Source organism: Orycteropus afer, unplaced genomic scaffold (genome assembly GCF_000298275.1).
Source record: "Orycteropus afer afer isolate SDZICR_OR568_19922 unplaced genomic scaffold, OryAfe1.0 scaffold00033, whole genome shotgun sequence".
NCBI classification, from domain to species: Eukaryota; Metazoa; Chordata; class Mammalia; order Tubulidentata; family Orycteropodidae; genus Orycteropus; species Orycteropus afer.
Genome location: NW_006921620.1, coordinates 10,435,479 through 10,457,495, shown reverse-complemented (window position 1 = coordinate 10,457,495; position 22,017 = coordinate 10,435,479). Strand labels below are relative to the sequence as shown.

Genomic DNA, 22,017 nt, shown 5'->3' with positions numbered 1-22,017 from the left:
TCCAGCATTATTTCTGTCACCAAGGCCAAATTTTCCAACTACCGGTGATTCTTCTTTGTTTCCAACTTTTGCATTCCAGTCTTAGTTTCTTCAAAATCATATCATCAGGACTACATCTCCTAAACTCATGCTAAAGATATTATTTTAAATGTTATTACTTTAAATAATGTTGGTTCATTTCTTTAGATGAATCTGATATGAGTTATTTAAATGACACTTAAATATGAAAATAACATTTTTCTTACCTCAGATCCTTTGAATGAGTTATTTTCTCACAAGGCTATAAGCTCCTTTTGGAAAGAACTATCCCCTGTTATTCTTGTGGCCCCAGCACCTCCACAGGGCTTGGCATAAAGCAGCTCCTTACTTCCATCATCCCTTGCTGGCATTGAGTTAATGTTAAATTTTCTTCTCTTGATTGAAATTATTCCTAATGCATATTCCAACTTCATCATTTCATACCAAACCACCTTCTGCTTCCTTTCAGAGCAGAAGATGTTCACTCTCTTACCTTATCAAACACAGAGAATAGTTGACAGTTTGCTGGCTCCCAGCTCCTCTTTCTATACCACCCTACTCCATCTGGCATTTCTTTCACCTGGAGAATTTTCTTCCCCTCTTTCATCTTCACTGCTGGCCATCTTGCCTTCATCTCATCCTTCAGAATTTAACTCAGATATCACTTCCTCCAGACAAGCTCTAACTGTCCAACATGGGTTAGGTACACGTTGTCATTGCTCTCATAATATCCTGTATCACCTTGGCTACAGTCTTTTTCACAGGGTACTGCCAATTGTTTATTAACTCTGGGGTCTTCAAGGTTAGAGATTCTCTTATATATATAAATTTCAAGTGTCTGGCATTTCATAAGTGGTGTTTTTAATTTATGAATCGTCACTGTTCTTTAAGTATGCTCTGCTTTTGTCCCTTCATTTAATTTTTAATATTGAAAACCATTTTATAATTTAATTTCCTTTTGAAATTAATTGTTTAGACAGTAAAGCCAACCAATGAATAAGGATAATAATGGAATTCTATGAAGAACTGTATTCCAACAAATTAATAAACCTAGAAGAAATGGACAAAATTCTAGAAACACACTTTAACACAGACTGAGGTAAAAAAGTTGAACAGACCCATAAGAAAAGAATAAATTGAACCAATCATTAAAAAAAAAGAAGAAGAAGAACTACCAACACAAAAGTCGTAGCCCAAAGATGCCTTCACTGTAGAATCCTACCAAACATTCAGAAAAGAGCTAACACCAATTTTACTCAAACTATTCCAGAACATAGAAAAGAACAGAATACTTCCAAATTCATTATATGAAACAAACATAACTCTGATACAAAAACCAGGCAAAGACACCACTAAAAATGAAAATTACAGACCAATATGCCTCAGGAATATAAATGCAAAAATCATCAGCAAAATTCTAGCCAATAGATTCCAACACTATATCAAAAAAAAAAAAAAAAAGCACATAACCAAGTAGGATTCAATTCAAATATGCAAGGATGGATCTGCATTAGAAAAATAATCGATCTAATCTATCACATAAATAAGACAAATGAAAAGAAACACACTATCATATGAATCATGAAGAAAAGATACTTGATAAAATTCAATACCCATTCCTGATTAAAAAAAAAAAAAAAACCTCTCAGTAAAATAGGAATAGAAGGGAAATTCTTCAACATAATAAAGGGCATACATGAAGAACCAACAGCCAATATTATTGTCAATTATATTCTCTAAGCATTCTCTAAGCATTCTTCTTGCAAACAGGAACCAGACAAGGATGCCCTCTATCACTACTTTTATTCAACATATTCTTAGAAGTCATAGTGAGGACAAAAAGCCAAGAAAGAGAAATAAAACACATCCAAATTGGCAAAGAAGAAATAGAACTATCTGTATTTACAGATGATATAATCCTATACATAGAAAACCCAGGAGACTCAGCATGAAAATTACTGGAACTAATTGAAAGATTCAACAAAGTGATATGACATCAACATAGTAAAATCAGTTGGATTCCTCTACATCAACAAAGAGATCTCTGAAAAGGAAATAAAGAAAACTATATTATATTCAATAAACCCAAAAAACCAAACTCACTGCCGTCAAGTTGGATCCAACTGATAGCTACCCCTCCTTAGGTTTCTGAGGTGGTATCACTACAGAAGTAGATTGCCCAGTCTTCCTTCCAAGCAGTGGCTGGTGGGTTTGAACATCACTAGCCACCAAAAAGATTGGAAGAAGTATAGCCAGAATGTTCTTTAAAAGCAGGAATAGCCAGACTTCATCTCACATACTTTGGTTATGTTACCAGAAGAGGCAGTCCCTGGAAAACAATATTGTTTTGGTTCCCTAGTGCTTCTCTAACAGGAAATACCACAAGTGGGTGGCTTTGACAAACAGGAATTTCTTCTCTTACAGTTTAAGATGCTAGAAGTCCAAATTGCCAGCTCAAGGGACTGGGTGAAGGCCCCTCAACCTCAAGGTTCAGCTCTGTCTCTTGCTCCCAGCCCACTGAAGCTGGAGGCTTCTCTTAACTTAGGCAGCTGCTGAATAATGAGCCTGACAAGCCCAAAGTTTACAAGAAAAATGGCGGAGTCCCAAGATTATTAAGCAACACAGCAGGCCACTAGTTCAAGTCTAGAAACCATCCCAAGATCAGCAGGCAACATGCCAGGCTGCTGAATGAAGACTCAGCTACATGCAGGGTCCAAGTATGCCAAAAAGCAAAAAATTCAGAGACCTTTCTCAAAGCTTCTTCTTATATACTGGAAGCAGACCACATCCTTAAGGCAGTTACTCAGCATATTCCACCATGAAGTTGATTACCATAGGGAATCACTATATCCAGCTTTCCAGCCATTCAAAACTAGGCCTAGCCAAGTTGATGTATAACCTTAACTACCACAAATATAGGAGCTCTGGTAGCATAGTGCCTAAGGCACTTGACTGCTAAACAGAAGGCTGGCGGTTCAAACCTACCAGACTCCCCGGAAGGAAGGTTGGGCAATCTACTTCCATAGTGATACTGCCTCGGCAACCCAAGGAGGGGTCGCTATGAGTTGGGGCTGACTTGATGGCACATGACAACAACAACCACCACAAATATCATACTTGGTAAAATAGAGGGTCAGCAAAAAAGAGGAAGACTCTCAATGAGATGGATTAACAGAGTGGCTGTAATGATGGACTCAAGCATAGCAAAGATTGTGAGGATGACACAGTACTGGAAAGTGTTTCATTCTGTTTTACATAGGGTCTCTAAGAGCCAGAGCTGACCCAATGGTACCTAACAACAACAACCAAAAAGAAAAAAAAAAAAAAAAAAAACTTAGGAATAAATCTTCCCAGGGACACAAAAGACCTATACAGAGAAAACTACAAAAGACTACTACAAGAAACTATAAGAGACCTACATAAATGGAAGAACATGGCATGCTCGTGAGTTAGAAGACTGAACATTGTGAAAATACCAATACTACCCAAAGCCATCAATAAGTTCAGTGCAATCCTGATTCAGATTCCATGAGCATTCTTTAAGGACATGGAAAAAGCAATTACTACATTTATATGGAATGGAAAGAGACTTCAGATAAGCAAAGCACTGCTGAAAAAGAAGAACAAAGTAGCAAGTCTCACACTCCCTGATCTCAAAACCTGCTATACAGCCATGGTAATCAAAACAGCCTGGCATTGGTACAAGGGCAGAAATACAGACGCGTGGAACACAATTGAGAATCCAGAAATAGATCTATTAACTTACAGACAATTGATCTTTGACAAAGGGCTGAAACCTCTTAAATGGGGAAGAGACAGTCTCTTTAACAAATGGTGCTGGCCAAACTGGATATCCATTTACATAAAAATGAAACAAGATCCGTACCTCACACCATACACAAAAACTAACTCCAGATGGATCAAAGACTTAAATATGAAACATAAAACTATAACATTCATCAGAGAAAAAATTGGGGAAAACTTAGGGATCCTAATTTATGGCATAAATAGACTATCAAGCATAACCAAAAGTGCACAAACATCAGAAGATAAACTAGATGACTGGGACCTTCTAAAAATTAACCTCTTATGTGCATCAAAAAAACTTCCAGAAAAGTAAAAAGAGAACCTACAGATTGGGAAAAATGTTTAACAATAACATATCTGATAAGGGACTTATCTTTAAAACTTATAGAAAAATCCAACACCTCAACATCAAAAAAACAAACAATCCAATTCAAAAATGGGCAAAGAACATGAACAGACACTTCACCAAAGAGGATATTCAGGCAACCAACAAACACATGAATAAATTCTTGTGATCATTGGCCATAAAGACATGCAAATCAAAACAAGAATAGCAGAGTTCACCCCAGGAAGAATAGCAAAGCTCAACAAGGCAGAAAGCTGGTGAGAGTGTGGAGAAATTGGAACTCTCAAACACTACTGACAGGACTGTAAAATGGTACGACCACTATGGAAAATGGTATGGTGCTTCCTTAAAAAGTTGAAAATAGAAATACAATTTGATCTAGCAATCCCACTTGTGGGAATATATCCTAAATAGGTGAGATCCATGACATGAATAGGTATATGCAGTCATGTTCATTGCAGCACTATTTGCAATAACAAAGAGATAGAAAGAACCTAAGTACCTATCAGCAGATGAATTGATAACCAAACTATGGTACCTACACACAATGGAATACTATGTAACATTAAAGAATAATGAAGAATCCATAAATCACCTCGTAACATGGATGAACTTGAACTTTATGCTGCATAAAAAACGTCAGTCCCAGAAGGACAAATATTGTATAAATCCACTATTATAAAAAAATCAAGGAAAGGTTTACACACAGAAGGAAACTTTCTTTGTTGGTTATCAGGAATGGGAAGTGAGAGCAGTGAAAATTGCTAGCTATGTAAGGACACATAATTATTTGTAAGAAGAGAAAAGAAATATAGAAAAAGTGGGTGACCAACATATCACTAAAGAAAAGGAAGACACAGAGAAATGCAAAACAAACAAAGAACAAAGGAAAATACTATAACTTACATAATTTTATGTTATCGGTAATAACATTAATAAACAAGTGGATATATAGGTAGACAGACAAGATGATCAGGTATGAGTAGGTGAATGGGAATACACCTATGATGATATAGATTTGGTGGATGATATTTCTACATATATATTTTTGTGATGTATAATTATGTCCATATATACAGTGACATTAACAGAGGGAAAAGTTATATTAACTTTTAAGCCACAACCAAACATGTTGAGAGAGTGAGTCGCTGAGCCTATCCACAATCCCAGGAGACATCAAGCTCAATTGTCATAACATAGAACACAAAAACATTTTCTATATCCTACTTTTGTGAGTAATGTCTGGAGTCTTAAAAGCTTTCAAGTAACCATCTAAGAAGCAACTATTTGTCTCTCCTCATCTGGAGCCCAGAAGAGTGAAGAAAATCAAAGATGCATACAGAAACAATCCAAGGGAGTAATGGACCATGGGAACCTTAGCCTAGACAAGCCTGAGACCAGATGAATTAGTGGTGCCCAGCTACCACTGCCAGCAACTCAGAAAGGGATCAAAATTGGGATCCTGGATGGAGTGGGAGAAAAATGCAAACCAAAATTCAAAATAATAATAAAAATTAAAAAAAAAAAAAAGCTGGGTTACTTGTCTGATACAGACTGGTGAAACCCCTGAGAATTATGGTCTTTATCATGCTTTGGTGCTGGAATTCAACTCACTCCCATGGCTTAACTTTCAGCCAAACAATAGACAGGCCATAATAACAACAATTACATGAACAGTTACACCAGGTAGGTGCACTCCTTAGAACAGTCAGCCATGAGAAATCAGAAGAGCAGTACTAGCAAACAGAAAAGTTAGAAGGCAGGAATGCTCAGAAGGCAGGAAAGAAAGACTCATGGAATCAGTAACCAGAGGGAGGAAGTGGAAAGAGATGTCATGGAACAAAATATGTATGAACTGTTGAATGGAAAATGAATTTGCTCTGTAAACTCACCCAAATAACAATAAAACATTAAAATAATAGTAGTGGTTTGGGATTATTCAACATTTCAAACAACCAGCAGAATTTTTAAAATATATACAAGGCATTCATTTGTTCATTTCAAAGACTCATATTACTTGGTTCTACAATCAACACCAACGGAAGCATCAGTCAAGATATCAGACGATTTATAGCATTGGGAAAATCTACTGCAAAAGACCTCTTTCAGGTGCTGAAGAGCAAAGATATCTACTTAAAGACTAAGGTGTACCTGATACAAGACATGGTATTTTCAGTAGTGTCATATGCATGTGAGAGCTGGACAATGAATAAGGAAGACCGAAGAAGAGTCAATGCTTTTGAGTTGTGGTGTTGGTGAAGAATGCTGAAAGTACCATGGACTTCTAAAAGAACTAACAAATCTGTCCTGGAAGAAGTGCAGCTGTAATGTTCCTTGGAAATGAAAATGGCCAGACTTCGTCTCACCTACATTGGTCATGTTGTAAGAAGGGACCATTCCCTGGAGAAGGATATCATGCTTTGTAAAGTGGAGGGTCAACAAAAAAGGGGAATGCCCTCAACAAGATGGACTGACACAGTGCCTATAACAATGGGCTCAGGTATAGCAAAGATCGTGGAGCTGGTACAGGACTTGGCAGTGTTTTGTTCAGGTCACTGTGAGTCAGAGATATCTTGATAGCACCTAACAACAGCAACATGCTAATGTTGATTTTGTTTTCACTATGGAGCATGATCATTGCTTTTGGCTTATTTAGACATCAGATTGATCAAAGTTGTACACTTAATTTTATCAAGTTACAGTAATAGTCATATTGCATTAATTTCAAAGATATTGATTGCATGTCCATTTCTGGTGTCCCAATTTATACTGCTGGACTCCACATCGTATCATAATAACATGTAATATGTAGATGGGCTTTCTCTTTTTGTCTTGTTTTGTTTTCCACTGTCCAACTGTAATAATATTATGAAAAAATAGTATTGTTAATATTAGTGATTAACTATTACATGCCAGTTACTCATGGGGAATATCTGAGTTTCTAAATCTAAGGTCTAGTAAAATTGATTGTGAAATAAAAATCAGAGTAAAATTTGAACAATTGATTACTTAGATAATTGGAAGGAGTAAGGGGGAAAAGTGACTGAATTCAGACAGTAAAGACCAGAGAGAAACATCTCATCTTGATCTCCTGTGCTACCTTGCATCATACTTAGTGCATAGTGATTGAAAACCTCAATTAAACGTTATAGTGACCCATTTAATTAATAGGTGACAGAACAGAGTAGGAGAACCATTGCTCCCACCATCGTGTCACATTGCTCCCACATTTTATATTTTATGTATTCAGTAAGTATTCCAATTGCCTTCTTGTTTTTTAAAAAAAGACAAACACTTTGATGTGGGTTTTTTTTTTTTTTTATTGTTGTTGTTTTTTTGCTTTGTTCATTTTTCTCTCCAATTACTGGTCATTTGATTGAGTTCAAACAGTCTTCCAAAGAATTGGTGCATCATGCCTTCAGTTGGCCACAATAACTGGATACACTTGATATATAATTCAATCTGACACCAACCCTTGATGAATTTGTTGTTGTTAGGTACTTTTGAGTTGGTTCTGATTCATAGTGATCCTGTGTACAATAGAACGTTACCACTACCCAGTCCTGCGCCATCCTCACAATCTTTGCTATGCCTGAGCCCATTGTTGCAGCCACTGTGTCAATCCATCTTGTTGAGGGCCTTGTCTTTTTTCACTGACCGTATGCGTTACCAAGCATGATATCCTTCTCCAGGGACTGGTCCCTTCTGACAATATGACTAAGTACAAGAGATGGAGTCTGGCTGTTCTCACTTCTAAGGAGCATTCCACTTGATAAATGGCAAAATTTATTTATAAAATTAATACCACTGTAAATGTACACACATCTCATGGACATTAGTTAACCTTTCACATATCACAAGACAGTTCCTGAACTAGAGTAGGCAGTCAGTGTTGTATTTGTTGAATAAATAGCAAAAGATGGATAAATATATAACTACATCATATGTGGAGCATGTCTTTTGAAAAAAATAAAAAGAAAACTTTTATATACTTATAAAATATATACCCTTTATGTCTAATTTATCACTCAATCTTTCAGTGTACACATACACATTGCACTCAGTATAAACTTGAAATCCTTTTATCTTTTCACTTATTGCCACTTACATATCAAAGTAATTACTTTTCTTGCTGTTATTGTTTCCAATCAGATAAGAGCGTATGATTAGGAAAATTGAGTTGATCCGTTACAGTACTATAGACCAGTCCTATTAACCAACTTGCTGCGATTCTCATAAAAATTATGCAAATTAAACTGGAAGATACCAGTGCCTGCTTCTATTAGGAACAAGAACCCTTTTCTACTTCATAATATGCTCAATTACCTTTAGATTGATCCATGAATAAATTATAATCCAAATAGACTTCTTTACCTTAAAGCTTTGCTGGCTTAAGGTATCATTGTTGATTCATTATGTTGTCACTTTTCTATCGGCAATGTAATGCTTTTTATATCTGGAGAGAGACAGTTTTAGTGTGAGATACTGTTATCTTTAAATGAGTAGGATTTAGCTTTTCTGGTAAGAACAGATTCATCAATGATGTATCCCGGGAGAAACTATCGAAACAAAAATCACACTATTTCTGAGCTTTGTTCAGTTCATCAGTTACAAAGCAGCTTTTGATAGTCCTAAAGAACTTTTTCCTTTGTTTAAGAAATATAGCATGATGCTCAGAACCTCTCGCTTTGAGTTACCGCAGGCTACAACTTTTTCCTGAGAAAATAATGAATGAAGAGGAAAAGCTCCTGCTGCTGGCTCTGTCAGGCCCTGCTGCTTCCCATCCTGCAATAGGAAATCAATTAACTGTATGTTCAGGCAGAGATTTGAACTAAATGCTTTATTAATCATCACTGATTGCACATACACAGTGACCAACTATGCATTCATTTTCATCTTTGTTTTGTTTTGCTTTGCTTTGCTTTGATTTTGGGGCAAGGTCACAACACAAACATATGCCTCAATGCAGTATGTATAGAGGTGTTTCTCTGGTGCCAGAAAGAAGTGCTCTTTTATATTTTCAGAAAAGGTAACTTAAAATGTTCAGGACCTCAAAACCTAAAACCACCTTAGTATATACAACATAATGATAAACACTTAATTTTCTCATAGTAGTGAGGAAAGAAAGCAAAATGCCTATGGCAGCTTTAAAGTTTTAGAAGCTCTGGGATCTCAGCAAGGCAGTGAGAAATCACACATAAATGAACTCTGTTGATTTGGAGATGTATGTTGGAAGGTTGAAGAACAGTTGCTGATATAATTTTGTGTGTGTGTGTGTGTGTGTGTTTCATTTAAAGAAAAAGTTGGCAACAGTTTTCCTTTTATTCTATTGATACTTTTAACCAATGTTCAAAGAAAATCCTGTAGCAATCTTTACATTAAATTGAGATGCTCTCCTTAGGACTAATTTAAATAGTTGGCCATATTAGACTCATCACACTGTTAGCCATGGGAAGGCTGCAGGACAGATTTATAGATGGTAAATGTAGTAACCACAGCAAAAAATTACAGTAGATCTAAGGCTGCTAGATATTCAGCATCAAGGGAATTTCAAATAATAGTAATCATTATTATATCACCATGGTTCAAAGTTAATTACATTCTTTCTCAACATTTACATAAAAATAATATTAATGGAAAAAAGTAGTTCCCTCTGATCTATGTTTGCTGTTGTTGTGTGCTGTCGAGTCAGACCCACTCATAGCGACCCCTCCTTGGGTTTCCAAGGCAGTATCACTGCGGAAGTAGATTGCCCAACCTTCCTTCCGAGGAGTGGCTGCCGGGTTTGAACCACCAGCCTTCTGGTTAGCAGTCAAGTGCCTTAGGCACTATGCTACCAGAGCTCCTATGTTTACAAGAATATAAATCAAAAATTCCAAGAATGGGTTCTTTTTAACAAAACTTTTAGGTGGAACTAGGTAGCATTGTCAATCTATATGCTGAGCAAATAATCCGAGAAGCTGGACTATATGAAGAAAAACGTGGTATCAGGATTGGAGGAAGAATCATTAACAACCTGAGATATGCAGATGATACAACTTTGCTTGCTGAAAGTGAGGATGACTTAAGGCACCTACTGATGAAGGTTGAAGAATACAGTCTGCAGTATGGATTACATCTCAACATAAAGAAAACAAAAATCCTCACAACTGGACCAATGAGCAGCATCACAATAAATGGAGAGAAGATTGAGGTTGTCAAGGAATTCACGTTGCTTGGTTCTACAATCGATGCCAATGGAAGCAGCAGTCAGGACATTAGACGATGTGTAGCATTGGGGAAGTCAACTGCGAAGAAACTGTTTCAAGTGCTGAGGAGCAAGGATATCTCCTTGAGGACTAAGGTGCGCCTGACACAAGCCATGATATTTCCAATCACCTGGTATGCATGTGAGAGCTGGACAATGAATAGGGAAGACCGAAGAAGAGTTGATGCTTTTGAGTTGTGGTGCTGGCAAAGAATGCTGAAAGTACCGTGGACTGCTAAAAGAACTAACAGATCTGTCCTGGAGGAAGTGCAGCCAGAATGCTCCTTGGAAGCAAGAATGGCCAGACTTTGTCTCACCTATTTTGGTCATGTTGTAAGAAGGGACCATTCCCTGGAGAAGGATGTCATGCTTGGTAGGGTGGAGGGTCGACGAAAGAGGGGGAGGCCTTCAGGGAGATGGATTGATACAGTGGCTGCGATGATGGGCTCGAGTATAGCATGGATTGTGGGGCTGGCGTGGGATCGGGCAGTGTTTGGTTCTGCTGTGCATGGGGTCGCTATGAGTCGGAAACGACTCGACGGCACTTAACAACAACAACAACAGGTAGCATTGACTAAGGTTAAGACCCAACCAGGGAAGGCCAATAATGATTCAGATTCCCATGGATTTTACTAGAATTAGGGGTGTCCTAAAGCCAGAGTTCATGTATTTCAACACTTAACCATTCTTTATACTCTTCAAGAATGTGAGATTAGGATTTGGGTGCTCTTGACGTATGAAAGAAATGTGGAGAAAGTGACATTATGACAAGATGTATATCATGTGGACATGTGTTTGTCACCTTTATGAGGTGTTATCTGGAACCCAGAGACATGTCTTTGGCACCTGCTATAATCCCTAACACCTCCTCTGCCCCAGTAAAAAAACTCATTTCATAAGAGGACTTTTCAAACAAGCATTACCTTTTCTATATTAAGAAGGCTTACATATTTGATAGGTATTGAAGATTTGGTTTATAATCTTTTAAATTTTATTCTTCTAACATGTCAGTCATTTATTTTATTGTAAAAACAGATACAAAATGCTCTCTTTTTACCTTGTCATAGCCTATTTCTGAAACCACTAAGTATTGTTTATGTAAATATTGTCAAATTTAAGAAATTTGAGGAAATACAATATTGAGGGGAAGTACATAGTTGTACTTTAATTTGACATTCACAACATTGTTTCCCTTTGCTTAACTTGACATAATTACAAATAATTGATAAATGTGTAACAGTCTTAGATATGACCAATAAATATGTTCTTTGCTAAAAATGTATAGTTGCAGTTTGCAGTTTGACTTGATTGTGGAGCATGGTTTCGATTTAGTTTACCTAAACTGAGAACTCTAGAAGACTGAGAACTCATTTTTCTGGGGCCTCATACAAGCTGGCAGGTGGAGGCTAGTGTTTTTAAACAAGTGTGATTTTTTTTTTTAGCTAAGCTCTTCCTAGGTCAGAGATCAGGATGACCTTGGAGTGCTGTAGTTTTCCAAACCTCCATCAGGTAGATAAATGGGCTTTATTCTACAGGAAATAGAGTGTATTTCTGCAGTCTTATGTAAGAGACCTAGCCATTCCAGGTTACAGGCTAACACAAAACATTTGAAATTCAGTGGTGTCTATCAGTAGAATGTGTCAATAAAAGGGAAGATCAAAGGTTCTAGAAGAGGGGAAGGACAAAGTGAAGAGGAAGTAATTGTGGGATAATGAATGATGTGAGGGCATTTTTGTGTTAACTTGAAACCACTTACCATTTTTCCATGACGCCCAGGTATCTTTCTAAGTGAACTTTGCAAAGTACAATTGAATAACCTTGAGATTTAAAAAGGAGCTCTGGAGCTCCGTAATGTGATTTTGAATACTGATGGAGTTTATTTAAGCACTATGATGTTTCCTCTGCTTTTTGTTTCTATTTTTGCCTTCTTCATGAAAAATAAAATTTGTTTTCTGTACAGGGAAATCAATATTTTTACCATTTTGTTTTTCAGCTATTCCAGTAAATTGCAATCATCATTAGTTACAGTCTTTAAAGAGACGTAGTAAGAATTTGAAGACAATAAAATAGAGATACAGATTAAAACTTTGGCAAAGTACCTTTGCTATTGACAAAAACATTTGTCAGGGACTACAGCTGTGTCTATATCGTGCTAAAAACTTGATGAAGGAAAAAAAAAAGCATCAATAGGTTCACCTTCTGTCTCTAAAATCCAAACAAATGGTTTAACTAATAGCTATTGTTTTAAGTGAATGGGTTTGGTTTAGCATTGTGAAATTTATTCTACTTAAGAATGTTTTTTAATTAACATTTGTATATTTAATATGCATATTTGGTAAAGGTATCATGCTCTTGCATTCTTTTTTAATAATTAATGGGATCTCGTACCTAGAAAACTAGGGGTCTAAGAATAAATGAAGACCTTGTTACAGTGTACTTGAAACAATCTCAAAACACGAATTTGTTTGTTGATAATAGTTATCACATTTTCTCTTTTATGACCTAACACGATTTTTTGTTTGTGTGTTTTCCTTTTAGAAACTGCCAAGTTTTGGACCTTATCTTGAGCAACGCAAGAAAATCATAGCGGAGCACAAGATTAAACTAAAGGAGCAAAATGCAGCTTTTTCACCAATTGAGAGAAAATATTTTATTCCCCAAAAGCCTATTCCTACCATCAAGGTAAATATATGTCTATTTTACTATTTAAATATATATAGTGCACATGTTTATTTACTGTTTAATGTTATCACTGAATTTGTTTTAGAAATACGCTGAAAGCTTAAAAAACTCTGTCTAGAGTAGGAAAAAACTGGGAAGGTACCCTTGTGGTGCAGTAGTTAAAACACTTAGCTGCTAACCAAGAGGTCAGTGGTTCAAATCCACCAGCTACTCTACAAGAGAAAGATTTGGCAGTCTGCTTCTGTAAAAATTTATAGTCTTAGAAACACTGTAGGGCAGTTCTGCCCTGCCCTATAGGCTCACTATGAGTTGGAATTGACTTGACAACTGTAAAGGTGGTATTATTTATTTATTTATTTATTTTGAGGGGCATTTGTAGTGGAAAATGCATTAAATTACAGAATGATCTATTTTATTTAAATATTTTACACTTTTTTAGAACACTGTCAAATATTTCTTTCACAGAAATTTAGTATGTATTAAATGTGTCAGGAAATATTAAGGTGAATTCTTTGTATTCTCATAATCATTTTTAAATTATTATAATCGAAAATTAATTCCAAGAGATCTCATACTAGTCATTCAATAAAACTGAACAATTAAGATTCAGTATGTACAATTAGTGATGATATCTTAAATTTTGGGCAAGTTTTCACTGGTTTTGCTTCTGGAAACCTTGTAACTTTCTTTGAGTCTCAGGGAATTATTTTTCTGGGTAATACCAAAATATATCATTAACATAAAATTGTGTGTGTATTAATTTTTTTATTAAACTTTTTTATTTTTAGATAATTGTAGATTCATATGCAGTTGTAAGAAATAATATAGAGAGTCCTTATGTATCCTTCCCCCAGATTTTTGCCAGTGGTAACAATTTTCAAAACTGTAGTATGATATCACAACCAGATATTGATACAGATATCCTCTACTAGTCCTATTCAGGTTTTCTCAGTTTTACTTCTACTCATTTGTGTGTGTGTGTGTGTGTGCATGTGTATTTGGTTCTATGCAGTTTTATCACATGTGGTTTTGTATACCCACCACCACAACACAATGGTTCCATTACCACAAGAATCCCCCACATTGCCTTTTCACAGCCACATCCACCCTGCCCAAGATAGAATTGTCTCTTTGTTTGTTTTTCACTATTTATTTGTTTTTTAGAAAGACCAAAAAAACAAAAAACAAACCCACTGCCATTGAGTCGATTCCAATTCAGAATGACTCCCATTGGTTTTCTGAGACAGTAAATCTTTACAGAAGTAGATTGCCTAGTCTTGCTTCCATGGAGTGGCTGGTGGGTTTGAACCACCAACCTCTGGCTAGCAGTCAGATGCTTTAGTCACTGTGCTACCAAAGCTCTATCCTCCTGATGCGCCCAGGTCAGGTGGGGTAGTGCTACTAAGGCCTTCATGAATGCAGGGCCCATTACTTGTCCAAGGAGCCATGATTGGGGGTATATTTGACTCCACAACCATCAGGGATAAGGCACTTCTCAGCAACCATGTCTTCATACTCATCAGCATTAAATTTAGTAAAGCCATGCTTCTTGGAAATGTGTATCTTCTGGTGCCCAGGGTCTTGAACTTGGCCCTTTGTAGGTCCTCAGTCACATGCTCCTTATTTTGAAGCTTGGTGTAAATGGGCATGATGACTTAGACCAAGTGGATCCTGGCCACTGTACCCTGGAGTTCTCCAAAGGCACCTCACATAACCATTTGAAGCCTGCATTAGGGACAACAGAGATTATCGAGGTCAGAGACATGAAAGAGCAGGAAAGGGCTATCTCCAGGGTCCCTTAGAACAAACCATACATGCCAAGAGGCTGTGTACACTACTGAGGAGGCTGCCATTTGCAGCTGTTGCACACCAGTCCCCACAGGGAAAGAGGAGGTTGGCTTGATTGGCTGAAGGAAGATGGAATTATTTTAAAGCTGCGGTTAATGGGGTGCGGGAGGAAAAGAACAAATATGGTTGTTAACAAATTGATTCTGACTCAGAGACCTCATGTATGTCAAAGTGGTACTCTTTTTATAGGGCTTTCAAAGGCTAATTTTTTGGAACCAGATCATTGGGTCTTTCTTCTGAGGTGTCTCTGGGCAGACTCAAACCTCCAACCTTTTGGTTAGCAGCTTGTGCATCAGCCATATGCGCCATGCAGGGACTCCATGTAGGCTGATAATATCTCTAATGTTACCATCACTAAAGTGAGGTTTGCATTTGCCGAAATTTATTCTTCTCTATTTGCTGATGATCTGCTACATCTTCAATTTCTATGTGAAGCTTCCACTGAAAATCTCACTTTCAGGTGCTCACAGGTGGACCTCATTGAAATTCATCTCTAGCAGTCAAATGAGAATTGGGCTCCTTAAGAATTTCCTCTATCTGTCAGGAAAAAAAAAAAAAAAAAAGTGTCCTATGCTACAAAGAGTGGCATTTAGACTTAATGTGGAAAAATTTAAGCAATGCAGAGTTCCAAAAAGAGAAATGAAGGGGGCTGACCACAGGCTCTACTAGCACTTCGATGGCATCATTCCAAATGAGTGAACACTGGAACTTTTAACATCCTAACAACCCCAAATAGTCTCTTGAGCTGTTTCCTTTAAATTATTTGTGTGCTACTAAAAGGATGATCTGCACACTCATGGGAAAAAGGAAGCCAGATTCTATAGCCCTTCAGAAACCTGCTCCCCCCCCATATTTGCCTAAGATTATTATAGGATTTGGTTAAGTGGAAATTCTTCCAGCCTTCCTACCTTCTTAGTTAATTTGAATTACGTGTAAAATCTCTTACTCCAGGAGTCTTATCCTTATATATAAAAATTTCAAAAGAAATATATCATTTATATATTAAATTTAAAAAGGGACCTCTGGTGGCATAGTGCCTAAGACATTTGACTGCTAAGCAGAAGGCTGGCAGTTCAGACTCACCAGCCACTCCTCGGATGGAAGATTGGGTGATCTACTTACATAGAGATACCACCTTGGAAACCCAAGGAGGGATCGCAATGAGTCAGACCCGACTTGACAGCAGTGAATTTGGTTTTTGGTTTTTTTGAGGTGATTTTAAAAACATTTTTCTCTTTTTGAGTGCTCTGTTCTTTCAGGGAGTGTGTTGATAACATAGAAGTAAACAAAAATAGAGTAATCAACAAACCTACTGTAGTTGAAGCAAAGTTGGTAGCTCACTATTCCAACTAAAATAAACAACACAGCAGAATGGAAATGTGAAGTCAAGAAGAAAGATTTTAAAAAATATATCAAGTATGGATATGGAATCTTATTTTAAATAGTGCAGTTCATAGATCTGTCCTAAAATGTTTCACTCTAAAAATTATTCACATTGAAATACCCTTGGCACTGTACATGGAGCTCTGGTAGCATAGTGCCTAAGGCATTTGACTGCTAACCAGAAGGTTGGTAGTTCAAACCCACTAGCTACTCCACAGAAGGAAGTCTGGGTAATCTACTTCCGTAAAGATTTACCACCTTGGAAACCCAATGGGGGTTGCTATGAGTCAGAATTGACTTGATGGCAGTGGGTTTGGAGTTTTGTTTTTTTGGTGCTATACATAAACCACAGAACATTGTAAATACCATGTTGACAGCATCTAAAGACCACATGGATGTCAACACATTAAGATGCTGATGTTGGAGATTTTTCTCCAGTGGCTTTTCCACTACCTTGGCCTTCTCCTTTGGGATACCCATACCCATTCCATCTGCTGTCATTTCAAGGAAGATAGTATGTCCTGTCAGAAAGCATAACAGTAGCTGATAATGTGATGTATGTGGTTGTTTATTTGTTTGTTTGTTTAGTGGAGGGAAGGGAAATATTTTTATATGTTGCAAGTACAGTCATGTGTTTGTACAATGAGAAATTAATTTTTTTTTATAACAAATGACTGTTCACCTCACTTTGCTCTTCATAGCCTTTATAGGAGCTCTGATAGCATAGTGCCTAAGGCACTTGACTGCTAACCAGAAGGCTGGTGGTTCAAACCCACCAGCCACTCTTTGGAAGGAAGATTGGGCAATCTACTTCTGTAGTGATACTGCCTCGGAAACCCAAGGAGGGTTGCTATGAGTCAGGGCCGGCTCGATGGCACATAACAACAACAACAACAACATATACACTTTAAAAATAATAGCACTCAAGTATGTTTTGAATTTATTTTCTCTAATTGCAGTTTCTCTCACACTTTGTAGTGAAATAAATATATATATGTGTGTGTGTGTGTGTGTGTGTATAGAGTTTTAATTTTGTGTAATCACACCTTGCAAAAGCTTATTTTGTGATTTCTCTTTCTTTATTTTTATCATTTAACCCCCTTTACCATACATCATCTAAATATCCACCCCACACCATTCTTTTATAGTTTAAATTTTTACTTTTAAGTCTTTAGTTAATCTAAACTTTTGATATTTGATATTTCTAAAATATCAAAACCAAAAAGTGAAACTCACTGCCGTCAAGTCAGATCCAACTCATCATAACCCTCTCCTTGGGTTTCTGAGGTAGTATCACTACAGAAGTAGATTGTCCAATCTTCCTTCCTAGGAATGGTTGGTGAGTTTGAACCACCAGCCTTCTGGTTAGCAGTCAAATCCCTTAGGCACTATACCACCAGAGCTCCCTCTAAAATATCAGATATGGTAATAATGTTTTTCCAAAATAGATAACAATCCCAAAACCTTAATACTTGCTTGTTAAAGTGGGCTTTTTTCTGTCTCTCAACTTATTATTCTATGACAAAAAGTCTCCTAAATTTCATTACTTACTTTACAGTTAAATTTGCCACCTCTAAAAAATTTGCTAAAACTTCAAAGACAAGAAGTTTTTTGTGGACCAAAAATGCCTTAGACAAGGTTCTAATAAGGCTGTTGTTGTTGTTTGCCGTCGAGTCGGCCCCAACTCATAGCAACCCCTCCTTGGGTTTCCGAGGCAGTATCACTACAGAAGTAGGATTGCCCAACCTTCCTTCCGAGGAGTGGCTGGTGGTTTTCAAGGAAAGTTTTCTGCCTTAAGTAATTCTTGGTTCAAGAAGAAAAATTAAAAAAAAAAAAAAAAAAAGGAAAATTTTACAAATAAAAACTTCTAATAAAATCAAAAAATCTTGGCTCTAAATCCTTTACTTTAAGCTACCATCTAAGATACTACTTTAACCCTTCTGTAAAGACAAAAATGTCTTGTATTACCATGCTGATTCTTTGTGCTTTGAAATATGTTTCATATAGCCCCTTTTCTTCTTGATATTAACCAAATAGAAAAAGTAGGGCAGAAAGCTGATGAATTCAGGGAGCAACAGTTAGCTTCATATGACAGGAACTGACATAGCAGTTTGGGAAGGAATAAGAGTAGACAGTGAGGAGAAAATATGATGGTGTCTTTATTCATCTCTGTTTTTATCTCCCTTTATGATTCATCTTCAGGACTCACTATTCTCCATTCTAAATCTCTTTTCTGTGCCTCAGACCTAAGTCACCCACTATCATCTAGATACCTCCAACTGGACAGCCTAAACAAGGAACCCAAAGGCCAAAACCACACTTAGGCTAAACTGACTATCCTTTCGTCCAAACTTTCTTTTTATCCTGTATCAATGAACAGCACCTCATTCACCCTTTTACTCATGTCAGAAATCTGAAATTCAGCCTCTATTCCATCCTATTACTCATCTATTCATCTATCAGTCATCAGTGTCTGTCATTTTTGTCTCCTATGTGTCCATCCTATTCTGCCCTACTGCTGAAGCCTCGTGTAGTTCTTTACACATTATTTATTATTATTATTATCATTATTATTTTGCTGGACTCTGAAACATTCTACCAACTGGCCTCCTTCCTTCTTCTGTTATTCTTGTCTAATCTAGCTTCCAATTACTATGGTGTATTCTGTTAAAAATCCAAATCAGATTTCACCCTCTTGCTTAAATTTCTCCCATTGTAACCATGGTCTTAAGGCACACTTCTTACCATAACATTCAGTCCCCTCATATTTTAGCTTATCTGGAAGAAAAGTAGAATATAGGGGTAGTAAATTCAAGAATGAATAAAGGTTTGGAAAACCTTTATTTAACAACACTACGTGTGGCGTACTCTTTCAGGAAATTGAGAAAAATCAAAAAGAAAGTGATAAGAAGTGTGAATGGAATAAAGTATTTGCTTATGTTAAAATAATCTAGGCTTAAATGTGTTTATATTGTAGGAGAGAGTAGTTAAAGCTACCATGAAGGGTGTGATAAATAAATTAGACCCTTGGCAAATAGGAAAGAGTAGAGTCCAGGCAATATGTGAATTCATCTTGCATAAGAGGAGGGTCACCTCTTATGATTTTCTACATAATACTTGCCATATGCATTTAATGAAATTGATTTTGGATTTACAGTGTCATTTTAATTAGTAGCAATGTTTTAAAAAAAAGTAACCATAAAAGAGTCTAATATAAATAAAGTTTAATTAAAACTTATAGACTAAGTTTAAAAAATTAAAAGCTATTTCCTTCATCAAAACACATAACAAAGTAAGATTTTAGCAGATTGTATTTATAAAAGAAGAATTTCCTGGATTAAGCATGAGATTACTCTGTGTTCAAATTATTGCACTGCTATGTAGTAGCTGTGTCTACTTGCCTCAGTTAACTAAACTGTGTAGTAGAGATAAGAAAAACATTATTAGACAATGCATGAAGTTCTTTTAATATGGTGCTAGAACCAAGTAAATTCTAAGTAAGTGTTACCTACTATTAGTTATTATGTAGGAATGGACAAATTGACAGAGATAAGAGGTTAAGGTGACTGTCCATTTTCATGTTGTTCAATAACATGAAGTCAAGTACGAAATTAGGACTACATAAAGCTCTGGAGGCCAACCAAATAGAAGGATTTGAAGGAGCCCATTTTTTTCTTTGTTGTTGTTGTTATGTGCCGTGAAGTTGAACCTGACTCATAGCAACCCCTCCTTGGGTTTCTGAAGCAGTGTCCCCATGCAAGTAGATTGACCAACCTTCCTTCCAAGAAGTGGCTGGTGGGTTTGAACCACCAGTCTTCTGGTTAGCAGTCAAGTGCCTTAACACTACACTACCAGAGCTCCTTTTTTTTTTTCTAGGTAACGTTTATTGCTACCATGAGATAAGCAATATGTATCTGTCTATGTTGTTCTTGTTGTTAGGTGCCATGGAGTTGATTTGGAACTCATAGCAACTCCATGTGGCAGAGGAGGACCATCCCCTAGGGTTTTCCTGTCTGTAATCTTTATGGAAACAGATTCTAGGTCTTTCTCCCAATGGAGCCACTGGGTGGATTTGAACTGTCAAAATTTCAATTAGCAGCGAGCACTTAATTGTCATGTCCTGGTGAGTCCTGGTGAGGACTCCTTGTATCTAGCTGTATAGTACAATCAATAAAACAGGCACAGCCTCTGTCCTCATAAAGCATATAGAATATCACAAGAGTCAGGTTTGATAAAATGAATTGCACTAATAATTATAAAATTATATTTATGATATGAGCTATATAGAAAAAGAATAAGATGTATGAAGCCTTTCACAGTGATGCCTAATTTATACTGAAGACACCAAGGAAGGCCTCCATGAGGAGGTGACATTTAAGGACAACTATGAATCAGAATCAACTTGCCAGCACACACCAACAACATAGACTAATAAGGACACATTGGCGATTCAGTGGTAGAATTCTTGCCTTCCTTGCAGGAGACCTAGATGCAGTTCCCAGCCAATGCACCTCAGGTATAGCCACCACCTGTGTCTGAAGGCTTGTTTGTTGCTATGATGGCTGAATGAGATTTAGTGAAGCTTTTAGACTAAGGTGGACTAGGAAGAAAGGACTGGTGATGTACTTCCAAAAATCAGTCATTGGAAATCCTATGGATCCCAACAGTCCAGTCTGTAGCTGATCATGGGGATGGCACAGGACTGAGTTAGGGGTGACTCTATAGAAGCTAACAGCAACAAACAACTTATACTAGGTAGGGATTAGAAAGGTAAGGGGGAAAAGGAATGCTCCAGGTGAGTCATAATAAGGTACCAGATTTGGGGATTAGCCATGATGGAGAAAGAGGCAGAGAGGAAATTGAGAAAGACATTAATTGTATCTCCAAGATTTAGAAATTACCATTATATATTGAGGAATAAATGATAGTTGAGTCAAACAAAGAAACTAAGATTCTATTTTTTATCATCTAACTGAGTACAATACTCATCTGTCAGTTTGTTATACTGTGGTGGATTTTGTGTTGCTGTGAGGCTGGAGGCTATACCACAGGTATTTCAAATACCAGCAGGGTCACCCATGGTGAAAAGATTTCAGTGAAGCTTTCAGACTAAGACAGACTCAGAAGAAGGAAGGGCCCATCCACTTCTCAAAGAAGGGCCAGTGAAAACCTTTTGACAGTTAAACACTGTCTAACACATTACTGGAAAATTTAATGCAACACTGTCTGATATAGAGTTGGAAGATGAGCCCCTCAGATCAGAAGGAACTCAAAATATGACTGGGGAAAAGCTGCTTCCTCAAAGTAGTAGTTGTTGTTAGGTGCCATCAGTTCGGCTCCGACTCATAGCAACCCTATGTACAACAGAATGGAACACTGCCTGGTCCTGTGCCAGCCTCACAATCCTTGCTATACCTGAGCCCATCATTGCAGCCACTGTGTCAATCCATCTTCTTGGGGACCTTCCCCTTTGTCGTTGACCCTCTGCTTTATGAATCATGATATCCTTCTCCAAGGAATGGTCCTTACTGACCACATGACCAAAGTAAATGAGACAAAGTCTGGCCATTCTCACTCCTAATGAGCATTGTGGCTACACTTCTTCCAGGACAGATATGTTAGTTCTTTTAGCAGTCCATGGAACTTTTGGTTTTCTTCACCAACACACACACATGCACAAAAAAAA

At 37.1% G+C, this 22,017-nt stretch overlaps 1 protein-coding gene and 1 non-coding gene across 2 annotated transcripts in view; one reads left to right on the top strand and one right to left on the bottom strand.

The window, feature by feature from the left end:
- DPYD (dihydropyrimidine dehydrogenase) overlaps positions 1-22,017 on the top strand; it is a 1,117,863-nt gene that overhangs the window by 1,073,443 nt on the left and 22,403 nt on the right. Inside the window, exon 20 of the mRNA XM_007936128.1 lies at positions 12,957-13,100. Within this exon, the coding sequence (XP_007934319.1) occupies positions 12,957-13,100 (144 nt within the window). The remainder of the gene's footprint in view (positions 1-12,956; positions 13,101-22,017) is intronic.
- On the bottom strand, positions 14,881-15,013 carry LOC122149589. The gene has a single exon (XR_006163224.1). It is a non-coding gene; the product is annotated as a small nucleolar RNA SNORA70 (small nucleolar RNA).